This window comes from Trichomycterus rosablanca, chromosome 26 (genome assembly GCF_030014385.1).
Source record: "Trichomycterus rosablanca isolate fTriRos1 chromosome 26, fTriRos1.hap1, whole genome shotgun sequence".
Classification (NCBI taxonomy): Eukaryota; Metazoa; Chordata; class Actinopteri; order Siluriformes; family Trichomycteridae; genus Trichomycterus; species Trichomycterus rosablanca.
This window is the reverse complement of record NC_086013.1, coordinates 14,471,419-14,498,005: the sequence shown is the minus strand read 5'-3', so window position 1 is coordinate 14,498,005 and position 26,587 is coordinate 14,471,419. Positions and strand designations below refer to the sequence as shown.

Genomic DNA, 26,587 nt, shown 5'->3' with positions numbered 1-26,587 from the left:
ACATGCATCAGCCCCTTAACTGAAAAGCTTTATTGAAAAATATATATTTATATATATTATATACTTTATAATTATGAAGGCAGGTACGATTACCTACAGGTACCTGCCCTTACCAAATGTGACTGTACCTAAACAAAAACAAAACCTTTAACAAAGGGTACAATTTGTTTAAATATAAATACAAGTAGCAGAGTGGTCTATTACACAAGTCCAGTACCAATAGGATCCAGGTTAGAATCTTAGCAGTGCTATCGGACAGCCAGCATCCACACAGACATGACTGGCTGTGTCTGAAAGGGGATGACTGAATCCTTGCGATGGATTGGCACCCTCTCCAGGGTATGCCTTGCATCCAGTGTTTTCTGGTGTAACAGGGCCCACCACAATCCTGAACACGTCATTGGTTAGCACAGTTTTGACACCGGATGCCCTTCCTGACGAACCCTCCTTAGTTTAATCTGTGCCTGGGATCAGCACTGATCGGGATGTGGAAGAAACCAGGGTCGTCGTCTTCTTCTGGCTGCTTCAGTTAGGGGTGGCCACAGTGGATCAATTTATCTCCATCATGTCCTGAACATCCTCTTCACTGCATCCATAAACTTTCTCTTTAGCCTGCCTGTTCGCTCCATCCTCAGCACCCTTATCCCAATATAGCTCTTATCCCTCCTCTGCTCATGCCCAGACATCCTATCTGAGCTGTCCCTCTAATAAACTCATTCCTAATCTTTACCATCTTCATCACTTCCAGTGAGAATCACAGCATCACCTGCAGCTCCCTCTCCTAACACTCCTAATAAACACCATTAGAGAAATGGCTTTGTGATTAAGTTAATGCGGAATGTAACATTTTGCCCACAAACATTTATGAAAAATGAAAACAAGAAACAGAAAAGTGTTCTTAGTTCCCCTTAAATTTATTTAGCAAGTATTACAATTCATATAATGTGGAAAATTGAGTTTATTGCCAAGACTGAAGAAATCTTCCTGTATATACACAGTTGCTTTGGGAGACGCGAAATATGAAAGACATCAGAAACAAAGCAAAGAAGCAGAAGTTGAACGTTTAAACATATATAACGTCAAGCTACATGAGCTGAAGACATGCCGAGAACCTGCATGCCCTGAGAAAGTGACGGCCCTGTGTGTCCTACAAGTCTACACTTAAATGCATGCAACGGAAATTTTTATGAGAAACTGATACGGCCACATGCTTATATTAAATGCGACAGCTGCTGGAGCCCAAACAAGTCAGCTCATAAGGAAAAGAAAACAAGACATCATGTCCAAAACAGGTCAAAATTTAAAGATATAGCACTGAAGTCTGCTGTTCCTTCATCTAATCAAATTCATACATCCACGCATTATCTCTCTCTCTCAAACACACACACACACACACACACACACACACTCGAACGGTGCTACAGATGAATAGATTTATGTTAGTTGCATCAATGGGGTTTTCTGTAGGAATTTGAAAAAGGCTTAAGACAATCTTAAAACATTTCTTAAAATATAACCAGAGCTGCTGATGGAGTAGCAAATTTCATGGCACATTCACAAAAGGAGTGTGAAGCTAGCCTGAAAACGTATTTAAAAATGCCATTTCCTATAAAGTGAATACATTTTACATGTGATATGTTCACAGTGGTCTGAATGAGTACCTGGGGAGCCAAAAACAACAAAGTTTGCACCAACTGAATTGTGGCGGAGTGCTTCCATAGATTAAAGATCCCTGTATTATTAACTGGTGCAAAAAAGAGTGAAGGCATCATAACTATGAACATGGGAAACTAAAATGTGAATCCTGAAGTTTTCAAGGCCAGCCTGATTTGATCTTCCTCAGTATAGGGAAAGTAGATAAAGTTTTTAAAAAATGGATGATAATAGAGACAAAAACAACTGAGACTGCTGAGAGTTGGACGGGAGTCCACATAACCACTACACCAGAGAGAAACGACTGCTGCGACTGATGGAAACATGATCAAGTCCGTAAATATGCTTCATTTCTTCGCCTGCTTGGTGACCATGTTCCGTGGCGGAGTTACTGGACGGCTCGTGTTGGCCTTCTTCTTCTCTGCTGGTTTCAAAATCTGTGAGAGAGAAAATCAGGAGAATATTAAAACCTGCTAAAATAGGTTGCTGTAGACAAATCTAAACCAGAAAGAGCTGTAAGTACTGGTCACTGGCCAACCAAATTATCTACATTTTATTCCTCTGAGCCACTGCCTACGAGTAGCAACTTCACCATGTGATCAGTATGTGGACACCTGACTCTACACTGGCTGGGCATCCTATTCCAAAACCACTGGACCATCAGTAGGCTAGCTAAAAGACAAGCTCTTTAAAACAGAAGAATGCTTCTATCCAGCACTCAGTTATAGTGGTGCTCACAAAGATACAGTTTTAATCGTCAAGCCTTTGTAATTCTAAAAACAAACACTAATAAAACAACCCCAATCAGCAAATTCTTAACTGTTTAGTTTATTATTCAGCTTTAATAATAAAAAGTGGAGCTATAATTAATATTTCATTAAGATTGTGTTTATGTATAAAAACTCATCTATTCAGAGTGGCATTTAACTTGTAACAACACGAAATAAATGCTTTTATTTTTGCTATTCTTTTTAATAGTTTTTATACTTAGATCACGACAGAAATGTGAAGTCTTAGATCCTAAAAGTTTCCTGATTGCATGTGAATCTGTCCTGTTTCTGTCTAATTTTAAGAAATTGTTCTATATTTGTTGTTCTCTCTCATAATTTAGCTAATTTTTAATGAACTGTCTTATGCTGCTCTCTTTGTTTTTATCTTAATTATTCTTGATGTTGATGTACTATTTTGATTTTGTACTATGATTTGTATGGTGTATGTATTTGTTTTGATTATTTGTCTTATGTAAAGCGTCTTTGAGTATCTTGAAAAGCGCTATATAAATAAAATGTATTATTATTTATTATGTATAAAGTGTTAGGAAAATAGGTCCAAGGTTTTATATCTGAAACATTAAAATGCCCAAAAAATATTTTTACAATGATTGCCAATTTCCCTACTGCAGTTCTCTTTCTGCTTGTACGTCCCCCAAGAGCTCGAGATCTCAGTGATACAAGACAGAAAGAAATTCCAAAAATACCTGAAAGGAACACATGAGGGTCTCATCCACACTCATCATGGCTCCAGCGTTGTCAAACTCGCCACAGTAGTTTGGTGCAGAAAAAAGTGTTACCAGCTGCCTTTTGGCAAAGAATTCATATCCATCCTCCACCACCTACACAGGTAATAAACAAGCAACAGACAGCGAGTTCAGAGAAGGATTCTCTCATGCTCCATTAAATTGGCTGCCGAGTGTCAGAAATACCATATTTAGATCTCTACTCGGATGTTTAATGGGGTTTTTGTTTGTTTGGGTTTATTGCCATATCAGCAACATACTGGCTATATTTATGGCATAGACAGATATTAAAACTGTACATCATTATTTGTTCAGATCATTTGTTTTATATCAAGTCTGTCTAAAAAGGTCAGAATTTTAATGTTCGATGGGGTTCAGATCTAGGATTTTGTTGAGGCGCTTAAGGACACTTAGAGACTTAAACCATGTCAATTTTGTAATTATGTTGAAAAGGAACTCTTGCCCCAGTATTGGCTTGCATATACTGCAGCCGAGAAGCAACCCCAAAGCAGGATGCTGCCAACAGCATGTTTCACATTAGGGATGGTAATCAATGGTCAGTTCTTCATAATAGGGCACTGATGGCTCATGAGTACCATGTCATTACCATAAATTACAAACCACATAATACTATAGTAGTAATAAAACACAAAAGCAAGTAAATTTCTCCATTAACTAATGTCTAGCATGCAAGAACCTTCAATAATATTTATTACATGTTTTACACACTTTGGTTACATTCATGACCGGTCAGGTTAGTTACTGGTTACACAAGATTAACATCAGTTCAAGTCTTCAATGTCAAACACAGTCATGTATTGTACCTACAATTCACCTCTCATGCACATCTTTGGACTGTGGGATTATATAAATAATAGGGCTGTCGAAGTTAACGCGATAATAACGCATTAACGTGATCTCAATTTAACGCGATTAAAAAAAATAGTGCCGTTAACGCAAATTGTATTTCATGTTGAGACTTGACTGGTAGAACAAACGATTTAATGTCGGACTTGCCACCGTTGTTTATTTGCGGTTTGTTAAAATAATATAACCCAGCGTGGTATTGTACCGAGTACCGAATACCGGACAGCTGAGTCAAGCACGCTAGTCCATGAACTATGGAAGCCCCAAAGGGTCAAAACACACTCACTTCGTGTAGAAACGTCAATACTACAGTATATATACAGTATTTATGTATTTGCATATGTGTACTTGAGTATGTGTGTATGTATTTGCATATGTGAATATGTATATGGGTATTTACATGTGTGAATATGTATGAATATGGGTATATATGTGCATGTACTGTATATATGTGGCTATATTGGCCTAATTGTGCAATATTGTCACATGTCACTTTACTATTTAATAATCTGATAGTTTAATTACTATTCAATTTTTACACTAGCAATATACTTTATGCATCATTACAGTTATTCATTTTATGTAAATAACAAGAAAGACTCGGTTCTGTCTGTCTGTCTGTCTGTCTGTCTGTCTGTCTGTCTGTCTGTCTATCTATCTATCGATCTATCAAACCATTGTCACGATACAACCACAGAAAAGTCTGTTACAAAAACTCCCTTACAGTTTTCTCTTGTCTCAGCAGTTTTTAACATCAGTACATTTAGCATAAAATGTGTTCACCATTTTAATTGTAACATTTCACTTAAAAATCCTTCTTTTCTATAACATTTACACAGATTTTTTTTAATGCGATTAATCGCGATTAACTACATGAAATTCTGAGATTAATCGCGATTAAAAAATTTAATCGTTTGACAGCCCTAATAAATAAGCATTGTAACTCACCTCTGTTAAAATTCATGTCGTAAAACGAGTCATTCAATTTGCATTACATAATTACATATTACTCTTAGGTTTCAGGGCATAATGTCTTCTCCCTCGTTCTCACTCACTCCCCACTAACCCAACCTTTCTTTTCCTAAATGACTACTTTAAATATACTGTAATGTATTTACAGTGATTTAAGAGTCTCCATTATTAATGAGGCAATTACTCTGTGTAATGTTGTGCTGGAGGTTCTCTGGGGAACATTTCAATAATAAATTTTGTGTAGTGAGCAGGAACACTGCTGCGGTTAATTAAAAAATAGGCTGACCTGGTGGGCCCTGCAGATAAGGTCCAGGTCGTGTTTGTGGAGAAATTTGGCCACCACCTCAGCGCCGAAGGTAAAAGAGACACCGCGGTCATTTTCGCCCCAGCCTAACACGTCCTTATCTGGGTCTGACCAGAGCAGGTCACACAGCAGACCCTGATCCGGGACGTCTGTGGGCCTCATGATCCGCCGGATCTGCTCCATCGACTGCAGGTCTGGAGACAAACCTGTAGGACAACAAGAGGAAGGTCACTGGTGGGTTCCAAACCAGACTCCTATGGTCGTTCCCTTGTATCATTGGCAAGCAACCACACCCACCTCCATGGCAACAGAATATCTTCTCATCCACAATAGCAGCAATGGGCAAGCAGTTAAAACAGTCAGTAAAGGTTTTCCACAGCTTAATGTTGTAGCGCCGTCGACCTGGAAGCACACATTAGAAATGGCATTAGCTTTGTAACAGGACAGACATTTGAGATCCCGTTATATCTCATTATTCTCAAGGGATGCTAAGAAATCTCTTCTCTACAGAGACAACAACACAGCTCTAAAAACAGGCTTTACTCCCACGTCACCACAGTGATGCTTCTCTTTTCTCACCCCCACACAACCAACTGTAAAAAAGCTCAAGTCATCCCACACAGTGCATCATCTTTTTGAATTATTATGAATATCTGACTCAAATTACAACATACAAGTAGGTCATAAAGAGGTCATAAGGATTTGTTGTGAGGGTATAAAGAAAGTCTGGTTGTCTGATTAGGAATATACACTTGTAATTTATGTATATTAAACTACTCAGACAGAAATAGCTGATATAACCAAAGAGGCAGTGTAGCAAATTGCAATGGTTGGCCACAAGCACTCCTGTCTGACCAGCTCAGCATCTCCCTGCAGCTCAGGGTGAATTGTGCAGCTCATCGGGTTTCTCATTACCAAACCTTATCCGTGTCTCTGTGGTTTGACACTGCATACTTATTCAGTGCAGAATTTAATTACATTTCTATCCCAAATGAGTTGTGCTTTATTTAAACATCAGTTTACCAAAGGACAGAGCAAGAACTGTTCAGAAAACGCAACAAACAAGGCTTCTCTTATTCACAGCGTTAAGGCAGGAAAAATAATATAACAGTTTGCTAAACAGACACTTATGCAAGCTAGCTTCATTGTTTATAGGTTTAACGTCATGTCAACACACTGGTTACATTCATGACATGTCAAATAGGATCATATAGTCTTTATTGTTCAGTTTTTGTTTTGTCTCTCTTCATATGTGTGATTTTTATGTTGGTAAAGAGTTTGAGAATTGTTCCAGCTTGAACTTCAGTAAGATACATTGTGTGCAACATTAAACATAAATGTTATGCTTACTAAAGTAAACATTTTACCAGCAGATGAAGTATACACAGTGTGAAGAAACAATGCGAATGTCAGCAACAGCCTAAAACGAGGATGCAACTCAAATCATACAAACGCAATTTCCCTACCAAACAGATAAAGCCTCGTAGCCTGTCGATCTTCTGAATCTTCTAGATATGTTCTGGGTAAATACTTTAAAGTAAAAGGCAACACAGTTAAAAACATGCCAAAAAGGTTTTAAGTAGAGATGGACCGATCGGGGTTTTTGGCTCCGATCTCCTTTCAGGGACATCGGCCGATAGCCGATTCCGATCGGGGGGTAAATAAACTTAAAAAGAGCCTCACAGTGAAGATAAACCGGAGCAGCGCGCGCGCGTGTGTGTGTTTGTGCCTTTAGAAGATACGCTTTGTTCACAGTATCGTTATAAGTGATTCATTGATTCATGAGTTGATTCGTTTTTATGTGAAGCGTAAGTTTCTCTTCTCGGTTATCTCTCCGTGTTTACTGTTATTAATTAAATGTCGTGGTTTTAAATAAACACCAACTACTACAGAACATTCTGTGTGACTCTCTTACATTAAAAAGCTTCATTAAACTGCTATTACCACAGATCTGTAACCGAGTCAGACTCGTTCCGTCTAAGGAGCTAAAAGTTTTCTAAAAGTTCAGCAGATGATCCTGAACTAACGAATTTGGTAATGAATAAACTTTTGCCTCGGATTGGCTCTGTAACGTCTTCTGTTCTCATCTACATCACAAGCAAGAACCGCTCACGATTTACCAAAGTGAACCAGGAGTTTATATAACGTGCTGATAGAATCGACTCAGATGTGACCGGGTTGAATTATCTTTTTAAAGTAAATATTACAATCAGCAAAATTACATCGTAAGAGCTTTCACGATGGTTTCTGTACGATTGTTGATGAATGGTGATGTGATGGTTGGTGCTTCGTAGCTCAAAGTCTGGATCAATCCACTGAGCTGTTAACTTAACGTGATCTTTATATATCACACGATCGGATCGGCTACTTTTAGGAAATATCGCCGATAGCATATTTTGATTAAAAATCGGCCGATACCGATTCATAGCCGATCGATCGTCCCATCTCTAGTTTTAAGGTAACACAATAGGAACTGTTTGTATCTGATTTTCCATGTAACTACCCAGATATAAGCCCTGACAAAATAAGTGCTAATAAGTGCAAGCCTTTTAATAACTACTTACAGCTCTTCTCAACCTTGGTGTCACAGATGGGGTTGCAGAAGGTTTTACCAAAACCAATAATGTTTTCAATTCAGAGCTCCTCTTTTCTCTGGGTGTGTCTATAAGGTTTGGTTATAATTTTGAAAGCAATTAAATGGGGTCAGTCACCAAAACTGGTAGCAAACCTAAAATGGATATAAGTGTTGAGCATTAGCGGTGTATCCATGTACCGGTCATGTTTAGTATAGTAGTATGCTACTACTACTATAGTACTGGGATTTTTTCCAGAGTGTCGCGGCTGCATGCACACTTACACATCTTCACATTGCAAACACTACAACACAGAATAGCTTCTAAGACCATCGGCATATTAAAATAAACAATACTACATACTCACACTCATCGTAAAATCCATAGATGCGGTTAATGGAGGCACACTCGTGGTTACCCCTGAGCAGGAAGAAGTTCTCTGGATATTTAATTTTGTAGGCCAGCAGAAGACAGATAGTCTCCAGGGACTGCTTGCCCCGGTCCACATAGTCCCCCAGGAACAGGTAGTTACTCTCGGGTGGATAGCCACCATACTCAAAGAGTCTCAGAAGATCATAGTACTGTCCATGGATGTCACCTGCACAGATGAAGACACGCCTGTTTGGTGAGCTGTCAGATGAGACCAGAATTTCCTGTTTTAACCAGTTCTAACCACACTGATCAGGTAACTGAAGAACGATAATCGAATCTTACCGCAGATCTTAAGCGGAGCCTCCAGTTCCAGCAGGATGGGCTGGCTTAGGAAGATCTCGCGAGATTTCAGACACAGACCTCGGATCTCGTTTTCCTGCAGCTGAACATTTTTACCGGGTTTTGAGCCTCTCACTGTGGATAACACAATTCATTCAACTGTAAATAACTGTATCAAACATGTCCATTAGAAAATCACCATCTTATATCATACAATTAAACCACATTAAGTACTGCAGCAGTACATTTTCCCAAAATTGAGGTCACCTGAGGTAATACACAGCCACTATTTCCATTAGTAAACCGTTAGCTGCTTACTGTTAATAGGCAGTGGATTATCTGTGTACCATTACAGGCAGTTTGGAATGTGTACTATAGCACCGGAGTGTGCTTTCTACAGCTAAGACTGCACATCACCATAGTCCACACTCAAACACACTGTAGTTCATGTTTTTTGCTTGTAACTAAACAGAAGTAGGGTAGGTTCTCTAAAAAGAAATTTCTCTTAAATCTCTCTTTTTCTGCTTCTCTGCCTCCACAGTTTTTGTCCCCCACCGCACTGTGAGCATGACCAATCTGCAGATGTGACCTACTTGTAAGGCATTACTGTGACCTGCAGCGTGCACTTGATTAAAGTGAAACAGGCTCTCTCCCTAAATTACTGCATTACACCGCAGTTCTTGCACCCTCACCCGGAGTGTTTAGATTGATCGTCATTTCGTTTTGTTCGGTCGCAGGGAAGCATTCAGGCCGTATGCGTTGCTGCGGCCTAGCACTTTCTATTTTTAACCTTTCAATGTAGAGAGCCACTGCACCAGAGCCTTTCTGCAGTACTGTGATCACTTTTCAAACTTAAACTACTTAAACTGGAGTAAGATAATGTTCACTATGGAAGCACTTTTGTAAGTCGCTCTGGATAAGAGCGTCTGCTAAATGCTGAAAATGTAAATGTAAAAAAACAGTAACGGAAGTGTGCGCACCAGAAATTACATCATGATACCAGTTTCCAGTATCTAACTACGGGTCTGTTGGTGCCAAAAATTTTAGAGCACATTAAAATGGTAAATGAAGAATGCATAGCAGGCAAATCCCTAAAAACCTGATCCTAATTACAGTTAAATTGTCTTTTTTGGAACAAAATGACAGTTTGTATTGTAAAATTCAGAATTTTGCATACTGGAGATGGTCAGATATTAGCCTAGCTGAAAATGATCCACCATTGTGGTTTTAGGAATGTAGTTGTGTCAGAGCTTCTAAACCATCTTGTAGTTATAGTTCAACCTAATTAAACTGCTGACTGAAATGCATGTTGTTACATGTTCAATTAATGGTTAATATAATATAAAATATCAGATGGTACACCGCAATAGGAAGCACTTTTAGCATTTTGGATCAGTTGTGTATCAATGTGAAGCACTCCCCCTTTAAATGACAGAGAACTCATATCACAGACCTAAATCAGCAGTAAAATTAGAACTTAGCAGAATTTTGCTTGATTTCTTTTTGGTATCATTTATTTACAGTGAAGTCAGCATTTGCAAATTTTTTAAACAAAATTTTGATATTTCAACGATTTTCTCATTCAGAAAACAGATGAAACCAGGCCTTCATAAATGTTGGATAAAAGAACATCACACTCCGCTTTATTTTGCAAAGTTTTACCTGCATTGTTACCTCACACAATGCTGATGAATATAAATTCGTAGCTGACTTTGGCACAAGATAATACAAGGTCTTGATACAAATAATCACACACACACATCGTGTGGCCAAGTCAGCCAGTTTCAGGTTCTAATACATTCTGTGCTAAATGCCCAAAACATTGCCAAAACCAAATCCATAAAAACCAACCAAGCAGTTATATAATATTCCCCAAATTATATTGACAGCCTGTACAGACACCAGCATAAAGCCTAATATTTGCCATGATGCAGACAGAAATGTGTGTTATCAGATACCGCAACTAGAAGAGACTTCTGAGAAAAGCTACTATTTATGGACGTGCTGTAAAATAAAGACTGACTCAGCACTTCAGATTAGTCATGTATGGTTTCACCAATCACACAAGATGGAATATTACAACACGTGCACAAACCACAAAGCACTTTTTCCCTGTTTTTTCCCTCAGATTGTCAAGCGCTGTGGTTTTATAGTCTGTTCTAATCTCACATGATTTTTTTTTATCACGCTAATAACTACATTGACTAATGTTTATATTAAATAAAGGATCTCTAGCAATAACATTCACAGTGTTGGTGCCAATATTGCACCGTGTGATACTGTGACTGTGGTAACTGACACGGCAGATCACATAAACAAAGCGATGTGTAACTGTAAATATAATAATAAAACTTTAGTAACAATAAATTAAAAGTTAACACTTTACTTAAATGTGCAAAGGCCAACAAAACACAGTGCAGCAAATCCTTTCATGTATGAGTTGCCTTAATTTCCTTAGGGCTTAATAAAGTATCTATCTATCTACATATCTAAAGTGCCCATGCTAACTCCTGTCAACCATCAAAAGCACCTACAACAGGCACCAGACCGGGACACCAGAGCAATGAAAAATGCAGACTAGTACGCCAAATCCTATTTTCTAATCATACCTCCAAAATAAATAGATTTTAATATTTTGACGATAAACTAAATTGTATTCTGGCTCAAAGATGGGTTGTGGCTCACCACTTTGTGCCAAACCTCATGAGCAAATTTTTAATTGGTTTAAAACGAAACCCTCTCAATGCAAGATTGACCTACTGTAATGAATACAGTGAAGAGATTTAGGGTATCTAAAGGAATCTGAATAACGTACATGACCTTCGAGCCATTAGACAGCACTGCGTCAGAAACCAAAGCTACTGTGATAAACAAAGCATCATGGGCTCAGGAGTACTTCAGAAAACCATCGTCACTTAATACAGTACGCAGCTGCATCAAGAAATGCAACCTGAAACTCTATTACACAAAGAGAATGCCAGAAAATCAAATCTATGGATAATCACTGCCGAGTTCTCAGAGCCTGAGTCATCTCAAATGGACCAAAAGAAAGTGAAAACATGTCCTGGGTGGAGTATCACCCTACCTATCTAAACGGCCTGTATTTTACAGCAAGCGCACACAAGGCAGATGTTTATTAACTAAACCTTATTTTGTTATTTAAGTTCCTTAATAAAATGAAACTCTCACACAAGTGTATACAAACACTAGATTTAATGATATTAGCCACTCCAAACACTGTATTTTGTTTTGCTCTATTCACAGGCCCTGCTGGGAGACTGTCAGATGCTTTAGTCACTTTTCATCACAAACCAGACCATAAAGACCTCATCAACCCTGCTTCCAACATGAAACCATTAAGAAAATCATTCATACTGGTGGGATATTTTTGATAGATGATGGGTTGCTTATTGTCATTAAAATGGCAAGAACTGCGAGTCACAGATTTAATATTGTGCAGTTTGGTAACCAGCCAGAAATGCCTGTAATCTCAGACTTTACTCTTACACTCATATGAGAACTGAAATCAAAACTGCTGTTTACGTTAGTGAAACTGTAATTAAAATATATTTCCAAAACAAACAGACAGTTTATAACTATTAAGCTTTATCAGTGAGATGTGTGTGAGCGTCAGATCTGTTTCTGGTGCTAAACAATACCGCTAACCGAAGTGAATAAACCCACTGTAAAGTAATTTATCAGGAAAGTTAGGTCACACTGAAAGCTTAGAATTAACTACTTTAAATACTGTTACCAGTGAAGACATTTTAAACAGACAAAACATCTTAAACTAGTCAGCTAAAGCGGGCTAGGCTAACGCTAGGTTAGCTAATAAAGCAAAACACAGCTAGTCAGAGCTAGTTAGCTGAAGCAAGTAGCATTAAAAGAGGCGCAAATGAACCTTTAAAACAACAACTTAAAAAACAAACACTTTAATCAGTTGTCATTTCTGAAATATACTTTTTTTTTATCTTACCTTCGAGAAGGCGCTGAATTATGCTGTCTATGTTCAGCTTGTCGATGTCGGCCATTCCTAACTATCTAGCAAAATGTATATATATAAAAATACTGTATCTAATGTACTAAAACCGGATAAATTACATTTAATTAAAGCCAAAACAGCATGTGTATTTAGTTTATTTGTTGTAATATTTATCTTAGAGCAGCTATTACGACCCGCGCTGCTTATGAACACCCAGAAGGAGCAGTGACGAAAGATTCACAAGTGAATCGACTCTCTTTAAAATGAATCAGAATCAGAATGCTTTTGATTCGGCCAGTACAGGAGCTACAAGTTTTTGGTGTGGTGTTACTTACAATACAGGACAGTATAATGACCTTACAATAACACTACAAGAATTACAATATAAAAGCAAAAAATACAAATATTAAACCTTGCAAAATTTAAACAATATACTGTATGTGAAACATTTATTATAGCGCTAAGAACAGAGGAATGAGTAGCCATTAAAAGCAGATTAAAATAAAGATATGATATACATAATATTCTAAATAATATAAATAATCAGGGATGAACTGGTGCTCTCTCATGGGTGTATTCCTGCCCTGCGTCCAGTGTTTTCAAAGGACCCAGAAAACAGCAAATGAAACCAAAATAAAGTGGTGGTAAAAACAAAAAAAATTAAAATAAATAATTAAAATAAATAATCTTATATGTGAGTGGTCTAGCCTATATAGAATATGTATTTGTACTTATGCATACAGATACATCAGATAAAAAAAGAAAAACACTATGCAGGTTAATTTAGTCATGTTTGCATGTTTAGCAAACGTGTGTTACTTATTACATGATAATAAAGTACAGTGAAGTGCACATGTGCTACCTGCTGTATATCTGATGGATGTATGAGAAGTGCTGTTTAAAATGGATTGTTGCTGTGAGAGAAAAAAGCTTTTCAGGTGGTCTGTGCTGCAGCATTTCAGGGTTCTTCTCCTTAATAGTGCAGGAATCTAAAAAAGCATCAGTCAATATTAAAATAAGATTTTATTTTGTGTAATAGATATTTCATATACAGACTGAAACAAAATAGTTGAAAAAGCAAGTTCATCATAAGACCAATTAAACAGCAACAGAAAAAGAGAAAGCTGCATTGTTTATATTTCACCTGATAGTTAGACATTATATACATTCACCCAAGAGGCCTTTACACCACCACTGGTTTTACTGCTCATGAATGAAAACATGGCAGATTCTTGCTGAATGACTTACATCAAGGTACAATTGCACACTGAGCCAAATCTCTAACAGGCACCTTATAAGTAAACTCATAAACTTTTAATATGACAGACAAAAAACTAAATGAACCTGCATGTACAGAGAACTGAAACTAAGTTTAATTGAAGTAGTGAATTAAATGAATCAGAATTCGTTTGTTATTGTTTACAGTCTGTTCCAAAGAATCGAATCAGAAAAGTGATTCGATTCAGTAAATGAGTTGTATCTAGGGCGGTGTAAAAGGCTGTAAGTTACTGTACCGAGGGAAACAGGAAGGAAACTGCAGTAGAGGCCTGTTTACCAGTCCTACAGACACTGTGTTGAAGTGTTTAATAAAGTGTTGAAGTGTTTAATTTACTTTTTACTGACTGTCCAGGATAGAAATCTGCAACACAGTATACAGATCTATAGTAAAGTGTAAAACATTTACATCATCTACAAACTGTTATCTAAAATCACTTTAAATCATCAAAAATACAGATTAGTTCTGTTTCCAATAGAGTGTAACAATACAAACACAATACAAACCACAAGATGGTGAATCTACCTCAGAATGCACTACTTTGATTTAGACATTTACATTTTCAGCATTTAGCAGACGCTTTTATCCAAAGCGACTTACACAATGAGTGGAACACAATGAGCAATTGAGGGTTAAGGGCCTTGCTCAGGGACCCAACAGTGGCAACTTGGTGGTGGCGGGGCTTGAACCGGCAACCTTCTGTTTACTAGTCCAGTACCTTAACCACTGAGCTATCACTGTCCCTCCAAGTCCATAGACCATTCCAAGTTGGAAAAAAAAACAGAAAACAGATTTGTTGTTTGAATTGCTGTAACGTGTGGAACTTCACACTGTAACTGACATACTGTGCTTTTACCATTTAAAAAAGAGAGTATAATTATAAAAGTAAGGTGTGCTTTTAGTTACTGATTCTGTTACTTTTACTCCTTATTCATATTCAGTACCTCTAAGGAATTCAGTAAAATTGTGGGTCATACTAATAATTTTTATGTTATTTTTATTTAAGATATTCACAACAATTTAAATAGAATCAAAATGTAATCTTAAGTAACTTTCATTTTAAATGGTTTTTTTTTTTCAAATGCATGACTTGTCTTTTGTCCTGTGTGTGGAAAATGAGAGGTGTGGCATGAAGTTATTCTTTAAATGTATGCATCTTAAAAATGTGATCGGCCATAAATCAACACTGATTATTAAAAATAGTTTCTATTTATATGGCTTCTATTTATATGACTCTTGGTTAGCAGATGGAAGTTTCTCTACAAGGAAGATTCGTTGACACTGTTGTTAGACTAGATCTTTAAATTGGTCATGAAATATGTCCTTCTTAGAAAAGTGAAAGTGCATATTTTATCTGTAATGTACAAACAATAATCATGTCTTGACAGTCTACAATTAAAGCAATGTCACATCAGACAAATCGATTCATTAATTGCACTGAAAGGTTTCACTTGCAAGGCCTGTCCAAAATATTTTATCCCATTAATATTTTATCATAAATTTATATATTAATGTACTTAATGTACAATAGGATCATGCCAATCATATAAAATATATACAATTCTTTGTAAAACATATCAGATCTCATGCCTCCATTACCCAAAATCTTAACTCCACCATCACCAAGGTCTTCCCTGCAGGCATATTTCATATCCATGAGAAACATTGTGACATGTCAACAGCTAATATGATTACAATATAAAATTTTTGTAGCAATTATTCATACCAATGTAAAGTCATATTTACCTAAAATCACCACAGTCCAGAGAAATGTACTATACTTAAGCAATAGAACACGAGAGGGAGTGTGTTATCGCGAATAACATCACGGCTGTGATTCGGCCACAGATCATCACAGCCGTGATGTTATTCGCGATAACACACGACCTCAAGTGTTCTATTGCTTTTATACAACAGTTTTTACAAAACAAAGAAAGAAAATAAATCAAAGAAGCCCTGAATTTCATATTAAATATGCTTTAATATTGACAATACCTTCCGCCAAAAAGTAGTTCCACAACGAATATAAAGTTTAACACTACAAAGCAGACAAGTTGCAAAAACTCATTTTAGGGAGGTAAGAACAACAAGAAGAAAAAGGCAAGAACCTCCGAAGGGAAAAAAGGAAATAAAAAACCTCTCACACACCAAAGGATTACGGATGATAACAGAACTCTTAGGAGCTGCTAACTGGGCTATTAAGCTAACTGTTCGCGTCACAAACACATTAATGTTCCCTACATAGTGCGCTAGATTGTGTATCAGATCGCGGATTTATGTTCCCTACATAGTGCACTAGTTTGTGTATCAGATCGCGGATTTATGTTCCCTACATAGTGCACTAGTTTGTGTATCAGATAGAGGATTTATGTTCCCTACACAGTGCACTAGATTGTATATCAGATAACGAATTTAAAACGAGATCGGGAAAAAGTCTGTGTCGCTGCGTGCACGTTTGTGTGCATGAAGCTTGTCATTACTGGCAACGCGTCAGCGGAGTAATACAGTTGTGGTGTGAAAGGGCCGAATATCAGCACAGTTAGAACGCTTCTCAACCAATCAGATTGTAAGGTCGGAACATTCTTTATTTCCGTTTGAATAAAAACAGCATTGTGGTTATTATTTGAAATGGTTTTCAAATGACTTGTTTGACAAGTTAACACACCAATTGAAGATTTAATAGACATCAAAATTGTTTTCATATTGCATGTTAAATATATAACTGGAAATAATCCTGGTAAAAAAAACCAAACTACATCTCACGATTTTAACATGTCCAGAGAACACGAGATGAGTCTGTCCACCCTCCAGAAGAACGAAGTCCTTGCTGACCAGCACAAACTATTACAGAGGGAGCAAGACCACTACGCCTGCCTGATTACCAAACACAAGAAACATCTCATCAGCCTGGAGGAAAAGGTGCACATGTTTATTATATGATTATTATATGTTTGGTCATTTTTTTCAGTTGTTTGCACAACCTTCTATACGAAACTCCAAAGCTCTACCCACTAAACTATCGCATCCCTGCTGCTTATAATGTGGTGTGTTGTTTTACAGATCAAGAAAATGCAAGACATGATTGTGGAGAAGAAAAAGCAGATGGGTTGCGATGTTTACATGCTGAAAAGAGCTCAACAACAAAACAAACAGATTCAAATCTTGGAGGATCGTGTCAGTCAGGTCATAAAAATGACACATTTTGGTAACTTTATTTTAGTAGAATGAAAAAGAAATGCAAACTCAGAGAGCTGAAGAGTGAGAGGAAGAACATATGGAGATATTTAATTGACTGCATCTGGTTTCTGTGTGAAGTTTGGTTTGTTCTTCCTCAAAATACTCTGGTTTGTGCTACCATCCTTAAACACAGCTGTATTTAAACTGGCTTAAATGATTTGCCTTTGGGTGTAAGTAAATAAATGAATAAGAGAATAAAAGCCTGTGTATTGCCTTGTAATAAACCAGCAACATGTCCTGCACCCCTTTTAAAGCCTTATTAAAGACGACTGAATAATCAGTGAATGAATCTGTATTCCTCTCCTGTTTTAACCCTTTGCCTCCTGTAGGCCACCATGAGGTACGACAAGCTGCTGTCTCAGAACCAGGAGATTCGCTCTGAAATCAATCACCTGTGCCAGGAGAGGGTAAAACTGATGAGCGAGTACCAGCGCATTAATAAAGAATTGAAGAAGCAGAACAGCATCATGGACGATCTGGTGGAGACCTCAGTTCAGGCCTATGACCAAAGGTCAGGAAATGTGGTTAGAAAATGTGCCACTCATCCATCTGTGTTAATCTGACCAATGATTTTGCATGTGATGGGTTTTGAAAAGAGGTGGTTGCCTTGCACCAAGCAGTTCCAGACTCACAATAACCCTGACCAGGATTGTGGGTAGTGGGAACAAACAATAAGTCTGCATATCTGCAGTTCTAACTCATCAGTGGCAATCACTTTAAAGCAAATTTTTTCGAAAGTGAATAATCTTTCTGTTTGTGTTTTATAAAGGTCAGATATCTTAAGGCGGATGCTGGAAGTTCAAGAGAGCAATAGGGTGGATTCTGTGCACTTTCATGCAAAGATAAGTGAGCTTAAGCGCATCATCCACCATGAAACCAAACTACGCACTTTTATGAAGCAAAAGTCCAGAGCAAGGGTGCCTGTAAAGAAAGAAGACAAAAAGAAAAGTATGATTTATTATACAAAGTATTTATTTGAAATAGTATAGGATACTTTAGGAATGCTGTGCTATAATTCGTGACTGATTTTAACATTTGCTGAATAAGGGAGGCTGCTCACTAATGCTATATACGCAGCCCAGGCTTTGGGAATGTTTAACAGTTTTGACCTATGCCATTTAGGCATTAAAGAAAGACAGAAAATTAGGTTATGCCAATTACTATTTACAAACTTGACTACTCAACATGTTCCTTGTCATTGCTTCAGAGATTGAGGATGCCAGAATAGTACAAACTCAAGGTGGAAGTATAGAGATGTACCAGTCTGTGCATGACCACATCGTAGAGCTAACAGGAGAAAGTGACTCCTCAAAGATTTCCAGAAAGTTTGTAGAAAACGAGGAAAAGAATTTTGGCATCTTCAACTACATTACCGAGCTGAACAACAAGAGCGCCATGCTGCAGGAGCAAATGGTTAAACTGAAGGTCAGCAGTATCAGATCGCGGTAGCACTGTCGAAATTGGTCACAACTTTTATTTTGAGGCATTTTTCTGTATAAACTAGAAATGTGTTTATTTTCTATCAACATTAAATGGTTCACAAATTGATAAATTGTGATTTTATGAAATCAAAGACATGATTCAGCAGAACCAATTTGGAAAATATTTTTTCTTGATTCTGTGTTTGGAAAATCAAAGGAAAATGCTGCAAACAAAAATGCCTGCACATTTTGGTTTTGTCTATATTATAAAAATACTGCAATTTTTTTTTAACAAATCCAAGTTTTCCCCCCAAAACAATGTCAACTGTCTAAACAATTACAGCCTCATAGGTTTTGGCAAGTCTAACAACACTTCTCTTCAGTTCACTTATTTTGTCTTAATAGTCTTATGTACCCCAATAAATAAAATAATGTGAATGTAAATGGTGACAAAGAAATAATGTACTTTTTGCCATTGTCTTAGTGAAAATTGTGATCATTATTCAGTAATTAATATCTGCTCTTTTATGTTTTTAAGCTAGACATGCAATGGACACTTTTAAAATGAGAAAGATATGGTTATATGTTCAAATAGCTCCCTTTTCTTTGTCTCTCATTAGAAAGATATTGAGCAGTTTGAGCTGCAAAACTTTCACCGTGATGAGAAAAGTAAGATCGAGCTGAAAGAACTTCAGGTATGACAAATGAGGGTCTTTAATTAACTTTATGTGTTGATTGTTTACTCATTGTTTACTGTGTTTACTTGTAACCCCATGCCCAGTAAACTACTAGTACATATTCAGGTACAAGTGCATGTGTGTAAGGTTGTTTTTTCTTTTCCATGGTGTATCTCAGGATGAGCTGGAGAGAAAGTCTAGTAGGGTGGATATGCTGGAGTCTCAGTACACTCAGGTGTGTGAGACTTTGAATCAAAGGAAAAACACGATCACTTCCCTCTTTACCCAAATAACCTGTGACTCCACGTCCATCACTAAAAAGCTGAGTGGGACTGCTGAGGTCACTGATGATAACGTCTTTCACTTTATGGGTAAGCACTTTGGAAAGCACTTATTGTATATCTATAACATGGGAGAGTTATTGATTGCAAGGTTGCTAGTTTAAGTCCCACCACTGGGCCTCCAAACAAGACCATTAACTCTCAACTGCTTGCATTGCATTTGGTTACAGTTTGGAGTCACTTTAGTTAAAAGTGTCTGCTGTCATAGATGTAAGTTGTTTAGTTGAGTAATTATTCAAAAAGAAACAATAATTTTATACAGGTAGCGGTTCTCTTTTAGACATTAGCTGATTAATATCCTATACTGGCAACACAGGAGCTCATGATGAGCTTTCCAGTGCTGCTATTTACACGTGATTGGATTTTGGCAGGGATCAGTGTATGTAGGAGGCAGTGTGAACCAACAGATATAACATGCTGGTTGTTACATTAAATATAACATAATTATTGGTTTTAGCTGTTCTGGAGAAGCAAGTACAGAAGTTGCTGATGCAGATGGTGCAGGGTGAGGACGATCCTTTGCCAGTCAGCCACAAGCTGCTGTCCACCATGGTTCCTGCAGTCACAGAGCCACCTGAAGCTGCCAGCTTCCAGGACGCAGCCACCAGTGCTGTGCTGGGTACAGGTGAGGCTGGATTGACTGATACACAGGCATCATAGTTTGTTTAATAATAGTAACATGAAGAATAAGAAGAATACTTTTATCTATCTTAGTTAACCACTTTATCCTGCTTAAGGGCCTGGTCTGAACCAGGAACCCTGATCAGGATAAAGCAGTTACTGGAGATGAATTAGTGGCTCCGGTAAATAAAATGTTTGAAGTATGTGTATTATTCTCATAAAATAATGTGTGTAATCTGTAGGTAATCTGAAACCTTTGGATTACGGGGCTCTGTTCGATCTTGTTCTGCCCCATGTGGGGTTGGCAAAAAATGGCAAGATTCCCAAGCCCAAGAAGAAGCCAGGGTACCATTTCAAGTCTACCTAAAGGACCATCATACTAAAATGTCTTCACTTTTATTAAAGTTTATCAGCAGCATAAAGTGTCTTATGTGTGCAGAGTTTATGTAGATCAATATTCTTATTAACTTAATAGTAAGTCAGTTATGAAATGTTGGTGTAAAACTAGTTGCAGTGCTTTATTCCTCTTATATTTTCTTTGGCAAAAACCAACATCACAGTTTTCCCCCTGTTTGCTCCCAATCTAATCCTCTCCAATTCCCCCCTTTGGAAGTTTGGAGAGACACGCTAAGCCCTCTGAGGCCCTGCGATGGATTGGTGTCCTGCCTGGGATGTGTTACTGCACTGCACTCAGTGATTTTGTGGAAACCAGACCCACCATGACCCCCACCAAATCCAAATAAAATTAATAATTATAATAATAATATTTACAAAATATATCAGTTTAATTTTATATTTTAATTTGTATTATTCTGTGCATGTAATTGCATAAATAAATGACTGAACAAGTTCAAGGAACCCGTCACTTTACCCTACTAAAATAGATCTGTATCTGCTGATGTCTCACATCAGAAGGTCACTTCTCAGTGTCTTTTACAATAGGGCTTAACATCAAGGTCTTTCTGCTTGATGGAGTGTCCACTCTAGGGTATTTCTGACCATAGGATCAACCGAAGCTCCTCACCATGACATTCTCTGAAGTATTAGCAAGTATAACATTACAACAAATGGATGGAACCAAAATAACACGGCAGAGCTTTGTTCTCATCCCAGCAAAACCTCCCACAAAAATGTATAACCACATGTTAACATAGTCACAGTACCACATGAAATATGTAGATAATTTTTTAATGAAAAAAAACACACACATATACCATTGACCTAAAATGTGGAGAATTGCGGGTATTTTTTCTATTAATCAAGGTTCAACTCCCACTATCAGGTCCTGTCTGTATGGGGTCTGGCATGATTGACCCTTGATTAGGTATTTCAATCCCCCCCCCCCTCCAACTTCCAAATATATGTATATACCCCAGACTGAAACCAGTGTAAACTTATATTAATAATACTGCCTTAGTTTTTCTAGAATTAAGGTTTGTACATTATATACAGTAACTGTTTAAGCTCCAAAAGATTTACTGCTTTTTAAGGATCATTAAATTAGAAACACAAAGACAGTGAAAAATAAAATTTATTTAACAAGCAAATATTCACTATAATACATAAAAAAACTGTATTATTTTGTGGTAAAACAACTGACAATTGTTGCTAACCAGGCTAATAAGAACCCATAATCATGGTGATTGTGATTATGAGAAGAGGTGTAGAAGCTAAAGTTTTACTCCTGGTCCTTTTCTTCACCATGGGTGATGATGTGAACCAAGTTTTTGTAGTCGAGGTTCCCTGATACATCCGGTGGGAAGGCAGTAAACATCTGATCCATCTAGTGACAAAAGAAGATTTATAGCATGAATTGTAAAGTAGCTAAATTTAATACAATAAATGAAATGTTTGCTGTGATATTTTTGTATCTCTGTTACCTCTTCTTGTGTGAACCTGTCGGCTTGTGTGGTCAGCATCTCAGTAACACTACAATAAAGAGATTTGATTGAATTATTAGTCATTTACACAATCTTGCACAATTAACTAATTAATCAAGTTGTTATGTAGCCACTGAATCCACTTATGTTATACTTATTTGCATTTTTATGTGACAAGAAGACGTTATGGACAAAAAACGAGCTAAAATCAATACAGTCCAAAATACAGTCCAGTACTTATGCTGTCCGAAATCTCTTGTTTTTTGTAGCTGTGACTAAATTAATGAAACACATTTTGTATCCAAATAAACTTACAGAACTTCCTTCACAAACACAAACTTTATTTTATATCTGAGCATTCACAAAACACAGTAAAAAGAACTCACTATTCCTTCCTCAGGACGCCTTTTCCCTCTGGATCAAACACTTTGAAGGCATTAAGGATGGTCTCCTCTGGATCAGCTCCTACAGTGTGACAGGAAGTCCACCTTTAACGTAATATTCTGATGTCTCGTACTAAGAAGATGACTAAATTGTTCCTAGCTGCTGATCTTACCCTTTAGCTTTTCTCCGAACATGGTAAGAAACACAGTAAAGTTGATGGGTCCAGGAGCCTCTTTTAGCATGTCATCAAGCTCCTCCTGCTTCACGTTCAGACGACCTGTTGTTTCACAGAGGCAGAGAAGATACATTCAGCTAAATGTCGTCATCAGGGTAAACAAATGAAATCAGATTGATTTTGACACTGAATTCTGTATTCTGGTTTCCTTACACTTTACAAAAACATGCCGTTAGGTGTTTTTATCACTGTGACATTGTCATTGTGTGGCAAGTGGTTCTTGATAGTCTCTTGAGCAATGGAACCCTGATCAGCATTAAACTAAATAAATAAATGATCCTGGTCTCTGTCTATGAGGTATTTTACAAGTTCCACTTGTGTCCATGTGGGTATATTTCAGGTACTCCTGGTCCCCTTAAACCATACAGAAGGTATAATGGCTGACCTAAACTGCCCCTAGGTGCCCCTAACTGCCCCTGGGCGAATGTGTAAAAGTGTGTTGCCCCGCACATATTACGACTCTGTTCTGGGTGTAATCCTGCAATGCACAAAAACCACCCCAACCCTGACCAGGATAAAATGATTACTGGAAATAAACAAGTAAATATTTTTTGTTTACTTGTTTAGATTTCAGTTTAGAGTTATAAATGAAACTGGTCTAAACTAACCCAGAGCTGCGAAGGTGTCCCTCAGGTCATTTTTGTCTATGAAGCCGTCTCTGTTCTGGTCCATGATGGTGAAAGCCTGGCATAAACAGAAACAGAAACAACATTATTAAGTAAAACAAGGAGAGAATTCAGTGGTTATTAAATGTTTGAAAACTCCTTAAATGTAAATTGTTTAAAAACAGTTATAAATAGAAAATATATTTCAACTTTGTGGTAACAATTGAGGGAAGACCCTTTGCTGTTCCAGTTTAACTGTGCCCCTATGCACAAAGTAAACTCATGGTCACAGTGGGTCTACATACCCGGAATCACTGGCCACAATGCAGTAACACACCCAAGACAGTATGCCAATCCATTATGGGGCCTCGGCCACCTCCTGCCATCAGACATCCCCAATCATGTCAGTATATAGACTCCTGACCGACCGATAGCACCTCTGGGGATTTGAACACTGATTATAAAACTTAGAAAAATATTTTTTCCCTATGCTTGAAATGCGAAGGCTTGAGAATCCACGTCATAAACGATCTGGAAGTATCATTCATCTCCGTCTAATCAGTGCTGACAGCTGGTGCATATTTTATGAGGGTCTCTACATTCACCCCTCAAGCATGCTGCCAAATGTTCATGCTACGCATACCGCCTAGCTGACTGACAGACCATGGAAGAGAGATTTAACAGAAGGATTTGTGGTTAGTCACAGTGTAAAAGAGAGAAAGCAATGAATGAATGGATGGTTTGAGTCTGAGAGGGTGAGAAGGAGAAGAGCAGGGTGAGCTCAGTGATTTTTACCTCCTTGAATTCCTGGATTTGAGTCTGTTCAAACATGGAGAAGACGTTGGAATTGGCTCCCTCTGCTGCTCGCTTCTTTGCCTTTTTAGGTGCCTGCAAATCAGTTCTTATTTTATTTATTTACTATTTCTTTATCATTCATCCTGATTAAGGTAAAATAAAACAGTGTCTCTTGTTATACTAGGCGCAAGGAAGGAATTCACCCTGGAAAAAGCATCAATCAAATGCAGGGCATCACACACATCCATATTTACTCAATTACATCTAAGAGCAATTAAGTAGCCAATCCACCTTCTACAATATTCCCTCTCTCTAGAACACCTCCTGAAAATCCTGGGCACAGTGTGGGTACCAACCCGATGAAAAGCATTTGTCCCCTACAGTTTAGTTCCATGCATTGTCTATTAAACTGTGTTAAACTATACAGTTACCCATGATCCTTGCCTCATGTTATTGCATCTCATACACATTAGTTGCTAATGACATTGTATAAGTCTGCCTCATATTTATTCTACAGATGCTCATTAACCATCACTACCCATGATCTTACAGTCTTCCTGGCATTATTACATCCACAAAACCCCACAAAACATCATGAATCGACTCCAAGAATCACATAGTTCATATCACTCACCATGATTGAAGCCAGGCACAGAATTAGAGAACAGTAAAGGATGCAGACAATGGGGCACAAGCTGATGGTCTTATGTATCCCCACCATGTTCCTACTACTGGTCGATATAAATAACCCATGCCCTCTTTAGGAAGTGACAGGTAAACAATGACCTTCGCAACCCTCTGTTTGTAAAAGCTCAGGCTCATGTGGTCGAAACAACAGTGGTTTAGAGTAACTGGAGCCAGGCTTTAGGGACTAATGAGAAGCCAGGATGGCCACGAGGGACATTCGGGGTGGATGCTTTGATGTCATGCCAACTTCTCTTTTCAAAATTACTGTGGGTAAAGAAACACAGTTATTGTTGATTTTGCAAATTCAGTGAAAGCACTGAGTCTGCTTTTTTCTTTAAAGAAAATTCCAGTCATGGAAACCATGGCCAATTAAATCAAACTTTAGAGGACCATAACAGAGGAGCTGAAAAAGAAACAAAAGCATTTATAAACACTTGGGTTTTCATCAATCCACATAAAAGACCATTAACATGCTTGATTCTTGAGATTTCTGCAGTTATTCTGCTGCCACAATTCTTATTTCACTTCCTGTATAATTGCAAGTTGTTTGGTGTCATCTTTGCTACATGCCAACTCTTAGAGAGAGTAAAACACATAACAGCATTTTTATTTGTAGACCCACAGTTGAAGTCTTTATATACACTTTTAGGACATGTGTGTTTCAGTCCAGTCTTGGGAATACAATGAGTTCTAAAATTGGCTTGACTTCAGATTCACATTCATGGCATTTAGCAAATGCTTTTATCCAAAGTGACTTACAATTGTAGACAATAACAGTGGCAACTAGACAGTGGTGGGGCTTGAACCAGCAATCGTCTGATTGCTAGAAGTTGCTGGATAATGGCTGACACTGTTTACAGTTAAGTACACAGGGTCATTTCTTAAAAATCTGATTGACAGTGGACATAGTAAACCGTATTGTAACCATCTTTCCAGTAGAGTTATTCCCAGTTTTAGCTGCTGAAGGTTATCATGTCTGTGTCTTAAACCACATGACAAAGTGTTCCAGTATTAATGCTACTATTATTAAACTGAGGAGACAGTGTGTAAGCCACAACAATGTCAATTTCTGAATTGTTGAGATGCTGTGTCTACTCTATTCATAGTAAAAGTTTAAACCTCACCAATAATTCTAACATATAGCCATATTATAGAATCCTATAGGCTGTCAATGTGTAGTCAAATGTAATAGTCAAAAATGTATGAGACATGCAAAAAATGAGTTTAAAACAGTTACATTAAAAAGAACATTAAAAGAACACAGGGTTACTGTACTTCATGAAGAGTAAAACAAAGAAACCAACAATATAATAAAATAATAATCTTAAATAAAATCAATTATTCTTCAGCAAAACCATGTATTATTCAATAAAAAAACTGAGCACAGTGAAAAAAATACACCATGGACCAGGTGCCAATTAAACACAAGTCACTTATTTACTCATTTACACCCAGGGACATTAGTGTTGCTCATCCAACAGTGGGCGTGTAAGGAAACCAGAGTGGTCAGAGAAAATGCTGTAGCTGTGTAGCACTACGTCCTGCACTAAAAAATAAAATAAGAAAAGATAATAAGATAATATTGTCATTAATCAGACATTACTTCATTTTTTGGTCTTGGAACAATTTACCACAAAACAACTTGTTTTTGCATTTAATTTTGTAATTTAATTTTTTTTAATTGTCTGACTTGCTTCCTTTATTTTTGGTTACTATGGAGAAATCAATATTTGCATAAACACACTACAATTAATCTTTTTACCTCAGCTCAATTCAATCAATAAAATCTATTCAGTGTTGCCCGGGAATAAATAGATCTGTTGCAGGAGGCTAAAACACAATAAAACTAA

At 37.4% G+C, this 26,587-nt stretch overlaps 4 protein-coding genes across 5 annotated transcripts in view; 2 read left to right on the top strand and 2 right to left on the bottom strand.

The window, feature by feature from the left end:
- The window catches only part of mcc (MCC regulator of WNT signaling pathway), a 77,744-nt gene extending 74,637 nt beyond the window's left edge, over positions 1-3,107 (top strand). Inside the window, exon 18 of the transcript XR_010007681.1 lies at positions 3,056-3,107. The gene's annotated coding sequence lies outside the window, so the exon portion shown is untranslated. The remainder of the gene's footprint in view (positions 1-3,055) is intronic.
- Positions 894-12,781, bottom strand: ppp1cc (protein phosphatase 1, catalytic subunit, gamma isozyme). The gene is made up of 7 exons (XM_062989099.1): positions 12,573-12,781; positions 8,600-8,731; positions 8,253-8,483; positions 5,610-5,714; positions 5,295-5,518; positions 3,131-3,265; positions 894-2,090 (listed from the first exon to the last, which is right to left on the bottom strand). The coding sequence occupies exons 1-7, from the start codon at positions 12,625-12,627 to the stop codon at positions 2,001-2,003; spliced, it is 972 nt and encodes a 323-aa protein (XP_062845169.1). The 5' UTR covers positions 12,628-12,781; the 3' UTR covers positions 894-2,000.
- Positions 12,782-16,521: 3,740 nt separating this feature from the next.
- Positions 16,522-20,573, top strand: LOC134303364 (coiled-coil domain-containing protein 63-like). Its single transcript, XM_062988748.1, has 9 exons — positions 16,522-16,773; positions 16,915-17,037; positions 17,421-17,602; positions 17,861-18,039; positions 18,299-18,516; positions 19,133-19,207; positions 19,368-19,560; positions 19,988-20,155; positions 20,394-20,573. Exons 1-9 carry the CDS (start codon positions 16,627-16,629, stop codon positions 20,516-20,518), a joined length of 1,410 nt encoding a protein of 469 aa, XP_062844818.1. The 5' UTR covers positions 16,522-16,626; the 3' UTR covers positions 20,519-20,573.
- A 1,190-nt stretch (positions 20,574-21,763) lies between these two features.
- Positions 21,764-24,134, bottom strand: myl2a (myosin, light chain 2a, regulatory, cardiac, slow). 2 transcript variants are annotated; one of them, XM_062989137.1, is made up of 6 exons: positions 24,051-24,134; positions 23,259-23,334; positions 22,588-22,692; positions 22,418-22,496; positions 22,032-22,080; positions 21,764-21,934 (listed from the first exon to the last, which is right to left on the bottom strand). In XM_062989137.1, exons 1-6 carry the CDS (start codon positions 24,084-24,086, stop codon positions 21,830-21,832), a joined length of 450 nt encoding a protein of 149 aa, XP_062845207.1. In that variant the 5' UTR covers positions 24,087-24,134; the 3' UTR covers positions 21,764-21,829. The 2 variants fall into 2 exon arrangements, with proteins under 2 accessions (XP_062845207.1, XP_062845208.1); XM_062989138.1 differs by lacking the exon at positions 23,259-23,334 and having other exon boundaries at positions 22,588-22,711; positions 24,036-24,101.
- Between the last annotated feature and the right edge of the window lie 2,453 nt (positions 24,135-26,587).

Bases quoted from the DNA above. Each gene is read 5' to 3' on its own strand.
- myl2a (XM_062989137.1), bottom strand. From the start codon at position 24,086: ATGTTTGAACAGACTCAAATCCAGGAATTCAAGGAG. The intron at 22,497-22,587 runs GTAAGATCAGCA...GTCACACTGTAG, and splicing joins GTTCGGAGAAAAGCTAAAGG to GAGCTGATCCAGAGGAGACC. The intron at 22,081-22,417 runs GTGAGTTCTTTT...TCTTTATTGTAG, and splicing joins GGCGTCCTGAGGAAGGAATA to TGTTACTGAGATGCTGACCA.
- ppp1cc (XM_062989099.1), bottom strand. From the start codon at position 12,627: ATGGCCGACATCGACAAGCTGAACATAGACAGCATAATTCAGCGCCTT. The intron at 8,484-8,599 runs GTAAGATTCGAT...TCATCTGTGCAG, and splicing joins GGCTCCGCTTAAGATCTGCG to GTGACATCCATGGACAGTAC. The intron at 2,091-3,130 runs GTATTTTTGGAA...TCTCTCTCACAG, and splicing joins CCCTCATGTGTTCCTTTCAG to ATTTTGAAACCAGCAGAGAA.
- LOC134303364 (XM_062988748.1), top strand. From the start codon at position 16,627: ATGTCCAGAGAACACGAGATGAGTCTGTCCACCCTCCAGAAGAACGAA. The intron at 19,208-19,367 runs GTATGACAAATG...GGTGTATCTCAG, and splicing joins TCGAGCTGAAAGAACTTCAG to GATGAGCTGGAGAGAAAGTC. The intron at 20,156-20,393 runs GTGAGGCTGGAT...TGTAATCTGTAG, and splicing joins CAGTGCTGTGCTGGGTACAG to GTAATCTGAAACCTTTGGAT.